Raw genomic sequence first — 14,295 nt, 5'->3', positions numbered from 1 at the left:
CACAAGCTGGTGCACTCCTTTCTGAAACAATTAATACAGGATTATTATTTCACTTGACTGAAGGTTCCTAGGTTGTATGGAATGAGCTGCCAGAGGCAGTGGTGGAGGCTGGTACAATTGCAACATTTAAGAGGCATTTGGATGGCAATATGAATAGGAAGGGTTTGGAGGGATATGGGCCGGGTGCTGTCAGGTGGGACTAGATTGGGTTGGGATATCTGGTCGGCATGGACGGGTTGGACCGAAGGGTCTGTTTCCATGCTGTACATTTCTATGACTCTATGACAACAGGTTATGCAATACAATAGAGCTCACTCCAAGAATATCTTATTAATTCCTGAATGTGATTTGTTTCATCATTTAATCACAGGTAAACAATGCAACAGCGAGAGTAATGACGAACAAAAAGACCCCCAATCAATACACAAATGGTAAGGTAATCAGCTGTCGCTGACTCATTTATTTCTGTAGAGATTGTTTTTGTTATCAACAAATAAATTGTGATTTAAGAATTTAATATTAAATAAACAGCCTCCTTGAAAGTAGATTTACTCAGGGCCATATTTCCCCTTTTGAGTTGAGCACAGTCTATGCATAAACAGTTACTTTTGGGGTAATTGCAAAAAAGGTTTTATTGGACTGTTTTTGTATTATTGGCTTTAAAAAAATCAATAAACCACAATAGGAATATAGACACTTGACTCTGGGGTACGCAGAAGTTGCTTTGCTGGACAAACTTAGATAAAGCTGTGATGAGTAAGAGCTCCCTGTGTTGTGTCAAATTATACAAGCATATGAGTACGTGTACAAGAAAAATTACTGATCTGAGCAACAGAAGATTAGTTTCCACAAGGACAAAGTAATAGGTTTTCAACTTCAATTATAGTATTTTTAAACCTGCGGGAAGTAACTTGTAGCAGCAATTAAAACTGCACTGTTCCAGATTTGATTCATTCTGACCAACATATTGCAGTGCTCAGTACCATCCAGTCCACAGAGCAATCCATCCAAGCACCTGCATAGATGGAGAAGATTAGCTTTTATAGATGACAGAAATATTGTCAGCAACTTTGTGCAATTAAATTAATTTTATTCAAACAAAAAGAATGGCCCTCCGAAATTGTCCACAACTCCTAAGAAATTGTTAATGTCTTATAATTGCAACAACAAAACCAACATCCATTCCAAATTTGAGTTGGGAGATCCAACTTCTTTCCTACTTAATGATAAATAAGAGAAAAAATGTCATTGTGTGTTGCGTTTTGAAACATATTTTCTGTTATAGCTTTTGCAGATAAGCATTTACAGTGAATTTTGCTGTCACTATTGACTAACAAATCTTTGAATTGAGTAATATGTTTGAATTTACTCAGAAGATGCTTTCTGCTAGTGCTACAGCGTGAGATTGATGTCTACATTGGAAATGTTGCTGCTCCATAATACTAAGGGGTTTGAACTCCTACTTTTACTCCTACTGCAGCCTGTTATTAACATGGGTATATTTCCGACTCCTGGAGTTGAATGGACCAGGTTTAATCCGCAATCTAGACATCTAGAGAATCTAAGCATGCATTATGAAGTTTCACTGAAGCAAGTCATCTTGGTATTAGCCAAAATAAAATCAATGAAAAGGAGGCAGATTGAGTTTTAAAATGCCTCATGTTAAGGGATTCTTCCTCCAGCAATAATTCATAAACTGCAAATCAAACGTCTGTCTCTCCTTAAACTTATTTTATTGTTTCTTCCCAATCTTCTTCATGAAAGGAAAACTTGGTTCCATTGCAATACTTCACAAATTGGAAATAAGACACTTTTAAACTTAATTTGTATTTTGTACCCATACACATAGCAGTTGTGCTCTGGGAAATATTTTTCCAGATGCAACTGGAAATTGTCGATACTACAACATTGCAGACATCAACTCGTTTGAAATAAATAAATTAATCTACCACTAAGGAAATATAAAACCATACCAACCTTAACCCAGCAATATAACTAACGACTGCTGTCACTGGGAATCTGATCCAGTTGGTTGCAGAGCCCTACTGCAAGAAGTGTCCTAGGGTTGATACCACCATGGTAATTCAGCAGAGCCTGGGATATGGAACACTCCATTTAGAAGAGCTTTGTTGGACTCGAAACATTAACTCTATTTCACTCTATGCCGATGCTACCAGACCTGCTGAGTTCCTGCAGTATTCTCTGCTTTTATTTCAGATTTCCAATATCCAGTTTTCTTTTGTTGTCATTGAAATTATTTAATTACTTTAAGCTCCTGGGTGAAGAAAATTAGTTGAGGCAAACTCCTGTTTGTGGTAGAGAGATCACTGGCAGAAATGTGTGTTCATGTCAGGTGAAGAGTAGGCTAGGCTGTGATGCCTTGCTTGTTCAAACAGCCTCACAACCTTCCTAGTCAATTGGTTTGCATGGATAATGATCCTTGGGAGAGGTTCCAAAGGTAGACCTCTACCTGTAGAAACATAGCTCAAGGAAAGAGAGAGATTATATAGACCAGGGTTACTTTTCTTGGAGCAGTAGAAATGGAGGGGGAATATGATTGTCATGTATAAATTATGAATGGCATAGAAGGGTAGACAGGAGGGAATTTGTCCTCTTGGTGGAGGGATCAGTGACTAGGTGACATAAATTTAAGGTATAGGGCAGGAGGTTGAGAGGGGATGTGAAGAAAAATTTAGAGGGTGGTGGGTATATGGAACTGACTGCATGTAAGGGTGGTAGAGGTAGAAACCCTCAACATTTCAGAAGTATTTAGCTGTGCATTTGCAATGCTAAGACACACAAGGCTATAGACCAAATGATGGAAATTGGGATTAGAATATTTAGATTTTTGACCAGCACAGACTCATTGGGCTGATGGGCCTTTTTTTCAAGCGGTGGACCTTTGTGACTCTTTGACTCTAAAGTTGTGGAATAGCAAGAGAATGCATTAAGTATTTGTATATCAATATGGTATAGTGTAATGTTAGGATCCAAACATTATACTTAACTCATTGGTAAAATCGGCAGAAGTGAGGACTGCAGATGCTGGAAACCAGAGTCTAGATTAGAGTGGTGCTGGAAAAACACAGCAGGTCAGGCAACATCCGAGGCAGCACAAGCCCTTCATCAGGAATGGTTGTAAAATAGACCAATTGTCCAGATATTTGAATATTTTGAATAGTTTGGAGTATTTAAATCTTATATCTGGACTGTCCAGACTGTATCAAGTGAAGTTGAAGGAGGGACAATTCTTCCTGAACAGTGGGAGTTCTCATCTCTGTAACCACTAGACCCATACTTAAAACACTTTGTCCTCCAACCGCACCACCATACTGTCAGGAAAAATTTGGATTTGGTAATGTCTGCAGCTACCAATGTTAGTTGATGTCATGGAGATCTTTGAACAGGAGAATTTGAAAATACCCACTGGACATTTTTCTCCTCAGGTTATTTGTTTAAAAGTGCTGTGAAATAAACCAACTTTTTTAAAAAATGTTGTCAACTAAAGCCACTTCAGGAATGTAACTTGAGATTTACTGCCTGCTCCAATTTAGATCCACTAACTTTTTACAAATCAAACAATTTGCTGTTATGTCACCTTAGTCTTACCAGACCATAGAGGCTGCTCTCTCATTAGAGAGAAGTGACTGGTGGTGATTTAGCCTGAGAACCACCAAACCTCAAGCAAGGGAAGAAGGTGAGAAAGAGAGTTCTTCATGGTAACCTCAAACCTGTGATGGGAATTGAACTCATGCTGTCAGCATCCCATTCTCTGTAAACCAACAATCCAGCCAACTGAGCTAAACCGATCCCCAATTTGTAAATAGGATGTCAGTGATTAAATATCAAGTTTTCAATAACTTTTCTAATGTTGAAGATTACATCTACCTTTTGTTTGTTTTGTTTTCATAAACTAGTAGGTAGAAGAATTTATATTGATGGAACATCATGAAGACAATACTTTTGTAATAATGTGACTTGAATTGTAGTGCAGGAAGAAACAGTCAATTTGACCTCGAACCTTCGTCTCCTTATTTTGATCATGACTGAATTATTTTTACAATGACAGGAAATGGTGCTGTTGACAGCAGCGTGGTGTTTTTGGTAGATTATTAACCAATAACCTACCTTAAGTGGATTTGATTTTAAATTACACTAAGCAATAACTGCAATCTAAAACTAAAAGTTTCGCTCAAATTTTCCTCTGTCATTATATGGACAAATGCAAGCTTAGAATTGACAATAAAAACATGAAAGTCAGTTTATTTCTTTGAATAGGGCTGAAAATATGTTGCTGGAAAAGCGCAGCAGGTCAGGCAGCATCCAAGGAACAGAAAATTCGACGTTTCGGGCATAAGCCCTTCATCAGGAATCCAAAGAAGGGCTTATGCCCGAAACGTCAAATTTCCTGTTCCTTGGATGCTGCCTGGCCTGCTGCACTTTTCCAGCAACACACTTTCAGCGCTTATTTCTTTGAATAGTTAGGATTTGGACATCAAATCAAGTAATTACAATCAAAAGCAGTTGTCTGGTTAGCTATCTACTGAGCTACCGTGCCGCCCAAACAGTAATAAACTGTTTCAGATTGTAGTTAAAACAAAATTTTTAATGTGTTTAAACATTGTAAGCAACATTGGTCACTCATTTGTTTCCTATTATCATGTGTGGATGTTATAGTGCATGCCATTGTATCCAATGTGGGAGTTGAAAATCATCTGTAAATTAACAATTTCATTAAAATATCACTCAGAGGAATTGAACACAGTATGCCAGCTGGTGCATGAAAAATAGTGCGCAGAGGAACTTTAACACATGTTAGAAATTGTGACTGTTTGCACTTTATTTCACCAGTGAGTTCACGTTATGCAAGATTTGTCTTATAAGTGCAACTAACTACTGGGAATTATTTTAAAATGGTTGTTTTAATTGGTCAAATTTAGATTCCAATGAGAATAATGACTGCACTCTAAGTCTACATTTTTCAGGAATACCAGTCTAGATGTTCTGATCCATATTATTAACATCAATTGAAGAATACACAAAAAGAAAAATTGGGGATTTTTTTGTCGTTAATTTAAATAATGATTTGGAGGTGCCAATGTTGGACTGGAGTGTACAAAGTTAAAAATCACACAACACCAAGTTATAGTCCAATAGATTTAATTGGAAGCACTAGCTTTCAAAGCACTGCTCCTTCATCAGGTGTTTGTGCACAACGACCTGATGAAGGAACAGAGCTCCTGAAAGCTAGTGCTTCCAAATAAACCTCTTGGATTATAACCTGGTGTTGTGTGATTTTTTAAGTTTTTTAATAAGATTTTCTTTTGTTAAATAAAACCTGTGTACTTTTATTTACACTCTGACACTGTTGGAATGGAGAAGGAAGAAGATTTACTCTATTAAATTTATGAAAGATGGATTTACAGTAATACTGTTGGATCAGATTGACAGTGTGTAAATATGGAGGAACTGGAGGGAACAAACTGGCAAAAAACCATATATCAAGCACTGAAATAAATTTGTGATTTTGTCAGCTCTTAAATAACTATGTTTGTCCACGTGTGTCAAACAAATAACTGCTTTTATGCCAAGCGATCTTCCTGTATTTGTTTGCATTCTTTTATCTTGTCAATAGGGACTCCTGTTAAACTAACCTTTCTGGCTACATTGATGATTCTGCATGAATAATGTATTCTAGTAAATAAATACAAGTGTGAATTTAAAGTCGTGCTGTAATTACCAATCCTCTGTGTATGAAAGTGACTCTTAAACTGCGAGTGAAAATGAGTGCAAAGCTCTGAAGTTGGCTATGATGAATGTAGTTTGCTGTTGCAAAGCTGTTTCACATCAGACCTGTCTCTTCTTTCAGGCTGGAAATTAAATCCAGTCGTCGGAGCTGTCTATGGCCCAGAGTTTTATGCAGGTAAATAATTTTACAAGTCAGAAAATAAGTGAAAGCAATAAAGAAACCTGTGGGATAGCAGTATGAAAAGGAGAAACAGGATGATTGAAATGAAAGCAGGTGACGGAAAGAGCTCATTTTTCATTTTTATTTCCTTTTCCTGATGCTGTACCAAATCATCTTTAATGGATACTGCCTTCATTTCAAAGCAAGGCAGTCTGTCGGCTCACTTGATTAATTTACCACAAATCTTTTTCTCTCCCCTAACCATAGTACTGCAGTTTGCCAAGTCTAAACGTTACCATATGTTTTCTATTCCCTGGAGACGCAGTAAATAGCCGTCTTTGCCTGGCCACATTCCTTGGATATATTCACAAATAATTATCGAAGGATTTAATATACTTTCAAAAGGAATAAACTGGATAGACAGTAATTAATCACTGTTTATCAACAGGCTTTCTCTACTGGAGTTTAGTGCTATCAGTCACTGTAAATCCAGTACTGATGACAAGCAAGTCTCCCTCCATTCATCCCCAGGCTTAGTTTTATTATAGTCAAATCTGCTTCACCACAATGACAAATGGAGCCGTAACCTGTTTAAAGAGACTCTATCCCTTTTCTGTTACCCTGCACAGTCCAATTTTCTACCCAATATTTTACATAAATATCATCATGTTTTGCTGACTGAGGCCTTCTCACAGTTAGAAATTGATTTAAAAACTCTTGAGTGCAGCTTTTAAACCTGCTGCAACCAGCATCCAATGATCTGCTTGTCGATTTCCAGACAGTTCCATGAATTCAAAATGAAGCAGCGAGTGATCACAGCTTACTTGGGGTTCTATGAAACCAGGACTATCAGAGAGCAGATCACTGCAGTAATTTTTTTAAAAATTACATTTAACCCATATCCAACTGTGTGGAAAAAATGGATTAAAGGATAGTGTTGTCTCTTTTTGAACCATTTTTCGACAATCTTGTGATAACTCCTTCCAAAACTTAACAAGAAAATCATTTTAAAATCAAGTAAGTGGACTCAATAAGAGATTATTGCTTTCTTTTGCAATAGGCACCAGTACAGAAGGTAAAAGTAATTAAGAAATTGTTCTAATTTTAAAGCCACAGTGCCTTGTACTTGTTTGTTTTTACGTGACATGTCAATAATAGAAAATCTCTCGGTCAAAACATTCCATTTAAACTGCTATCATTGTGAGGAAATTTCATTTTTCAACTGTCAATTTTACAAGTTTTTAATTTATGTACTCTTCTTACTGACTTCCATAATCTGAAAAATTTAGCGATTTACTGGTAGCCAAAACTCAGGTGAAGGATAAGGAAGAGAGGTGCGCAATTTCTTCTCAAAATGTATTTCCACTTTTAATTCCCATGTCTTTTAAGTTTCTGAGTATACCTCTTCAAGGCATGTGGATATGAATCACAGCCATATAAATGAATTCTTCTTCTGCAAAAAACAAATATTCAAACAGTTGGATTTTCTTAACTGCCACCCAGGGCCACTGAATCTTTTCAATCGGAAACTCAGGGTAAGAGATGCTCTGCTTGATATGTGTGTGGCAAAATCACGAACGTGCTCCTGAAATTTCCTCTGATCAGCATTTCTTCGAAATCATAAAAACCTTTAATGGGTATAAGAAGTATCTACTGACGAAATCCTTTGTATTTTTAATGTAAATGTGAGAATCAGTGATATTTAACACCAATCACTCCCATTAAGAACTTAATATTCTGGAGCTTATGTAAAGAGATTTCTTCTCACCAGTTTTCTCTGCTCACCTTTTCTGAAGATATTGTCTCCACTAAGCTGTAACACAGTTTGGGTTTTGACTGATCCTGCCTTTGTCTTAACTGGTATCAAGTCCAGTTGCTCTATCACCCTTTACTTGCTGATTGACATTCGCTCTGAGGCAAATAGTGTATTGAATTTAAATTCCTCATCATTGCCTTCATGAAATGCCTTCATGTGCTCACTTACCCCCAAGAATCTTGTCATCACCTTCAGTACTACAACCCTTTTGAGATATCTGTGCTCAGTTAATTTTAGTTTCTTAAGGTATTCCAAGTTTAATTGCTGCACCATTAGTGGCCATGCCTTCAGTTATCCAGGTCCTGGGATCTGGAATTCCCCCCTTACATCCCTCTGTCTCTCTACCCTGCTTTCTCCTTCAAGGCACTCCTTAAAATTTGAACAAGCTTTTGGTCATCCTGACTCATTATCTCCTTATGTGGCCTTGTGTTTTTTATTTAAACAATGCTCGTATTCTGGACTTTGTGCCATTGCATTACATTAAAGGTGCTTAGATACTGCCAGCAGAGGAGTGTTTACAGAATAACAAGCAGAAATTAAAATCAGAGATGCTAAAATGGTCAGAAATCATGCTAAATGTCCTTTTTTAATTAAGCCTTTCTGGCCAGTCTTTCCAGTTACCTTCTGACCTGAAGATATATGTTACTTCCTGGGATAAGAGTACTCTGCTGTAATATGCCCTTGTGATGATGTTGCTCCTTTAACAAGATATGTGGTCCTTGGTGTTTTTTTTCAGAGGGATCATAAATGCAGAGTTGCTGAGAGGTCTAGGTTTGAAGGGTTTTAGGGCCAATTTGATTATAGCTAACAGATACTGCCTTCGGCAACAGGCTTTCAAGTTTAAAACAACTTGTACAATAAAAGGGGAGTGGCCAGTTCTCAAGCTCAGCTTTTCTCTGGTTTGGTTTGGTTTTAGCAATCCGTAAGTTATGAAGCCGCTGGACTCAAAGAAGCAGGTCCATGCTGATCCTCCCCCTTTCTAGCATCTCTCCTGTAAGAACCTGTGTTGCATTTTACCTTTTTTTTTGCCAAAAGGTGTTTATGGGGATTTGCGCACATATTTGAAACAGCATCATTATGTTGAGATAATCTGTTGGGTTTTCAGATATGTTAAGTTACTCTGTATTCTGGTCTTTGTTGTTTGTATTTCATTCAGTAATCTTGCAAATAAATTCTGCAAATAAACTCAGTAGTTGGACCATCTGCATCGCTCCTGGAATATCCTGCTTAAAACAACGAGCAAAGTTAAGATCCAGGCTACTGTCTTGAAATGCTTTGAGGGAGTCTGGTCTGGTCCATAACACCCTCCAGTGCCTTACACAATGAAACAGTACTCAGATTGAAACCTTGACAGTAAGTGACATGTAGGTTGTTCATCCATAAGGTCAGATGAACTGAACTCAATAATTCAAAAGAGATTACTTGCTAACAATCAAGAACTTGGTGAATTTCCTATTCTTGACCCAGGAGGAGTGAGGATTACATGATCTCCAATAACTTCCGAGACAACATACCCATTAATTATGCGGTCTTCCGCACAGTCCTTGCCACTGGACTAGGAAGTTCAGGTTCAAGAAGTATGTACCTTTTTTTTGGAAAGCAAGTCAATTTGTCTAAGGGCACAGTTTCTTCAGACTTTTTTACAAGTTATCTTAAGGAGATAGATGTGCACATTGACCCTTGATTGGAATAACTAATAAGTACTGTTTGCCTTTGTAACCATGCCTTTGTAACCAAGCCTTTGCAGATATGGATTGTTCAGCTGTGCAGTCACTGAAGTTGCTAAACCACCAGGGAATTTGTATTGTTGAAAGATTAACAAAATATTTGGAGCAATGATTTACATGCAGTATATTCTCAGTTAGTCAATTAGCCCAGCCTACACATGATAAGTTAAAAGTGCTTTGCAGAGCATGTCTTTCTGTCATACCGATGTCAGCCATTTTACATAGAACAATACCTGATCAAATGTGTGACTGATTTGGAGAGAAGATGATTAATCCACTGTTTAATCTTCTGTTGATTAGCATTTTAATTGAATAATCAGTAGAGCTGTGATAGCTCATTCACTCCTTATTGGTTGCAGTGATGTAATTGTGATTGAGAGTGTTACCTTCCAAACCATTTCTACGCTGGATATAGATAATCCAAACTGTGAATGAAAATGTCTTCAGCAATAAGTCCTCAACAATACAATATTGTATAAGGTTGAAATGCACTGCCACTGTAGTAAGAAGACAAGTGGCATTGTTTGGCATCTGTCCAGATAATTCAGCTACACTGACTAATACAGCCTCAGTTACGCACACTCAGATGTACAAGCTGAAAGTGCTCCTTTTCCTGGTTTCTCCAAAGCAGAAAGCACACACTGTACATTTGGATCCGCATGTATTCCATGCATGCTCGTGCACGCACAAGTGTTTTGAGTACTTATGTCAGTCAAAATGCCCAGTGCTTGACTTGCACATCCTGACAGTATATTTATCTACCAAGATGTCAGTTTATGCTTGATGGGAATGTAATCCCTATTTGATGTGAACAACATGACATTCCATTGTCAAGATATGTATTGGATTTTGAGTTGTTAGCTCCTCACTTTAGGCTAGACCTGGATAATGTCACATCTGGATCACTGCTACAAGAGACATGGAGAACGCACAGTGGTTTTGTTTCTGGAGTCCTGGGTTCAAGTCCCACCTGCTCCAGAGGTATGTAATAACATCTCTGCACAGGTTGTTTATAAAGTACCTCCAGAAAGCCGGGTTAATGCTTTGGGGATGTAGGTTAAAATTCTATCAAGGCAAATGGTGAAATTTGAATTCAAAATTTTTTAAAAATCTGCAATTAAAAGCGAGTCTAATGGTGACCGTAAACCCATTATGAATTGTTGTATAAACACTTTAGGTATGAGCTCCTTTTAAGGAAGGAAAAATCTGCCTTCTACATATGGTTTGGTCGACATATGGATCCATACATTGTAAAGTGGTTGACTCTTAAGTGCCCTCTGAAGTTGCCTAGGAAACTATCAAACTGATGTCCCTTCAGTATCATTGGATCAAAATTCTGGAACTCCCATACTAACAGCTCTGTGGATGCTTTCAACTCCCATGCAGTTAAGGTGGCACTACCATCTTCTCAAGGTCAATTAGGGATGGGTAATAAATTCTGGCCCAGCCAGTAATACCCAAACACTGTGAATAAGTAAAAGAAAATGTTGTTTGGACTGCTTTGATTTTGGCTCTGCATTGAAATTTTCAGGGGACATTTGGACTCCTATGATTGGTGTAAACATCTTCAAATAACAAGAGTATTGAGCATTATAATCATGGGCATCTGCTTCTCTCAGCTTTTGTTTTTCCAGAGATGCCCAATTCACTCATGCTGCATGTCAACAGTGATGTTTCTGTCCCAAGAGGAAAGCTGTACTACTCTTTTCATTTGATTATGCCAAGTTTATGCTGTTTGCACAAGGCATCATAAGGAGTAAAACAGCCACCCATCCACACTTATAAAGCAAATAATGGCCAGAGGCAGTGAGTTCTTCACCAGTTAGATGTTTTCACCCCTCAGGCTGCAGTGGGAGATCTAGTGTAGATGTGGTAGCCAGTATACTGATGAGAAGTTGGCATACTGGTTTTCATGTGAGCGTATGTGACAATCAGCCTTATTCCTGAGGGAACTGAGAAGCGAGTTGTAGTACTGAACCAGGGACTGCTAAAGGCAAACTACCCATTGCCACAGGGCAAGCAAATGTCAGAAATGGGCCTGTTGTAATGTTTGCACACCACAATAAGACATGCCAACTTACTGAAACCACAAAGCCAAGCAATGCCAGTGCTGGAGGAGAGAGGCAGGTATCATTCCCATGTTTGTTTTTAAGTTAATTCACAGGATGTAGGCATTGCTGGCTAAGCCAGCATTTACTGCGCAGAGGGTAGTTAAGAGTTAACCACATTGCTGTGGGTCAGACTAGGTAAGGATGGCAATTTTCTTCTCTAAAGGACATTAGTGAACCACTTGCATTTTACAATAATTGACATGGCTGCTATTAGAATAGCTGTTATTGAATTCAAATTCCACCGCTTGCTGTGGTGAGATTTGAACCTATATCCCCAGAATGTTAGCGTTGACCTCTGGCTCACTAGTCCAGTGACATAATAACTATACCATTGCCTCCTGCAACTGCCAAGAAGAAGACTAGAAGATTTAAGGCCACCTTGGGTCGGTGTAGCACTCTTGACTCTGAAAGTTAATTGATCAAATCCCCACTCCCTTTGGTGCAGAATGGCAATTCACTGAAATGCTGAGGCTGTACAGTCTTCCATTTGGCATGTCAGCAGCCTCTCAGGTGGAAACAAAAGATTCCATTGGGTTATTTCAAAAGGAATTCTCCTGGGTCTTCATGCCAATATTTATCCTTCTACTAGTATTACTATAAATCAAATTGTCTGCTGTTTATTTAATTGCTTGTTAGTGATTTGTGATGTGTGCAAATATGTTTCAGCATTTCCTTGCACTACAACTGTGATTATATTTCAAAACAGGTGCAATTCATTGGCTTTCAGTCACTCTGGAATATCTTGGGGTCATGCAAAATCCCGTTCAAATGAAAGATTTTAAAATGAAGTCAGATATGGGAGGAAAATGGCTAAAAGTAATGGAGAAAATAGCTGGGAGGAGGGAGTGCAAGACAGAACTACCTGGGGAATCCTGGGATCATTACTTAGTGTAGTTAATGTATTAGGTCTAGCTGGTGCTTGCTTGTAAGAAGAATTTGGAATAGAACATCAAAGAAGCTGGCGATGAGAATTTAAAATGCTCACATCAGCTGACTGAAGGAGTTATGCAAATTCTGCGAATCAAGGAAAGTGGAAACAAAATCTGCTCAAACAAGTGAGTTAGTTCCTGTGGGATGTGTATGTGGAATTATTCATATAAGTAATGTTCCACTCTTTGTTCAGATTGCTTTTAATCTACGTGATTGTCTCACAGAAATAATTTTGACTGCAGCAGCTGGTTAGAGTTTCCAGAAACCACATGTTAAAATGGGTTGGAGGATAGCATGCAAGCTGGAATCAGTCTGTGGCAAATATGTTGGCATGTAAATCTAAACATCGTGCACAGGGTGGGTATTTGATGGAGGGCTGGTGAGCAATCCACGTTGCCTCTTTAAGGGAAAACCCATCATATTTCGTACCACTCAGGCACTTAACTGAACAGCAGTCACCGAGACCAGGGGTCTTGAGGAGACGGGTGTCCTAGCAACTTGACTAGACAAAATGCCAACTAGAGAAGTGATGGCTGCTGCTGGTACAACACTTACCTCAGGCCGAGAGTCATCCCTAAATCCTCAGCAACAGGTGACTGATGGCAGGAAGACGGTGCTGGGGGATTTGTTGATGGGGGCAAGGTGGGGGTTTTAGTCTGAGTAGGCTACCCACTTTGTCATGCCATTCCCTTTATCAGATGCTGTGTCTTTAACATTCTCCCCCACCATTGGAGTCTGCAAGTGACATCTCACTGGTTTGAACTCACCTGCCACTGGGCTAATATCAGTGGAGGTCAGGCAGCATCCCAGAAGCAGGAAAATCAATGTTTCAGGCAAAAGCCCTTCATCAGGAATTTGCCCGAAACATAGATTTTCCTGCTTCTCAGATGCTGCCTGACCTGCTGTGCTTTTCCAGCACCACTCTAATCTAGGCTCTGATTTCCAGCATCTGCAGTCCTCACTTTTGCTTAATATCAGTGGAAGCAGAATGGGCATTAGTTGCTCATTTATGAATTCACAGCAGGATAGAAAAGTCTTCAATTGGCCTGCCAGCCATAGAAAGGATGGAGGCAGGGAGCCGACGTGATCTCCAATTGTCACCATCCCACCTGATTAAGTGGATCCCATGAGCTACCACACTTACCACTGAGTTGACAATGAAGTCCTCCCAAACTTACCAATGGCAATAATTGACAAATGCTAAGAAATAATTGCTTTGTTATTTGATAGTGCAGAAGTTGCCTATTACAGAAAAAGAAACATATTTTTGTCTCAAACTCATCAGGACATTTGCAAAAATACCAGTGTAAAGTGGAACAACATTTTACACTTAAGGGAAGAGAGCTGTTGGCAGACTGGTTGGCAAGTGGACTCTGATTGGTAAAGGCATTGTCATGGAGAAAATAATCAGTTGGATGATGATTGACAGTTAACTGCAAAAGTTTGGCCAATCAAAGTCAACCTACTTGGTTTATATTTAAACAAAACTTGACATTTAGTTGTCAGCCATAATGATACTGGTGCATTCTCCATGGCAATGCATTTAACAATCAAAATTCACTTGCCAACCAATAAGCACCCCCTACTCATACAGTGTAAAATGTTTGTACATGGGAAAAGTTGCCATAGGCTGACCAAAGTATAGGCCTGCTCTTTCATTAAAGAGTGGGACGGCAAGACTGAAAGTTTCAACAAAATATTTTTATTCATCATCATTCAAATAATTGTTTCTTAAAGTAATCATAATATTAAATAACGATACCATACTTATCAGTGTTTAATCTCTCTTTATGTAATGTCAAA

The 14,295-nt window shown here is 38.6% G+C and overlaps 1 protein-coding gene across 2 annotated transcripts in view; it reads left to right on the top strand.

Moving 5' to 3' along the window:
- Positions 1-14,295, top strand: part of rbfox3a (RNA binding fox-1 homolog 3a) — a 165,904-nt gene that overhangs the window by 100,087 nt on the left and 51,522 nt on the right. For both annotated transcript variants that reach the window (XM_060844519.1, XM_060844518.1), the window contains exons 5-6: positions 371-431; positions 5,870-5,923. In XM_060844519.1, coding sequence (XP_060700502.1) covers positions 371-431; positions 5,870-5,923 — 115 coding nt within the window. The remainder of the gene's footprint in view (positions 1-370; positions 432-5,869; positions 5,924-14,295) is intronic.

This window comes from Hemiscyllium ocellatum, chromosome 25 (genome assembly GCF_020745735.1).
Source record: "Hemiscyllium ocellatum isolate sHemOce1 chromosome 25, sHemOce1.pat.X.cur, whole genome shotgun sequence".
Taxonomy (NCBI): Eukaryota; Metazoa; Chordata; class Chondrichthyes; order Orectolobiformes; family Hemiscylliidae; genus Hemiscyllium; species Hemiscyllium ocellatum.
The sequence above is the reverse complement of the archived record's forward strand: the minus strand, read 5'-3'. Positions and strand labels throughout refer to the sequence as shown.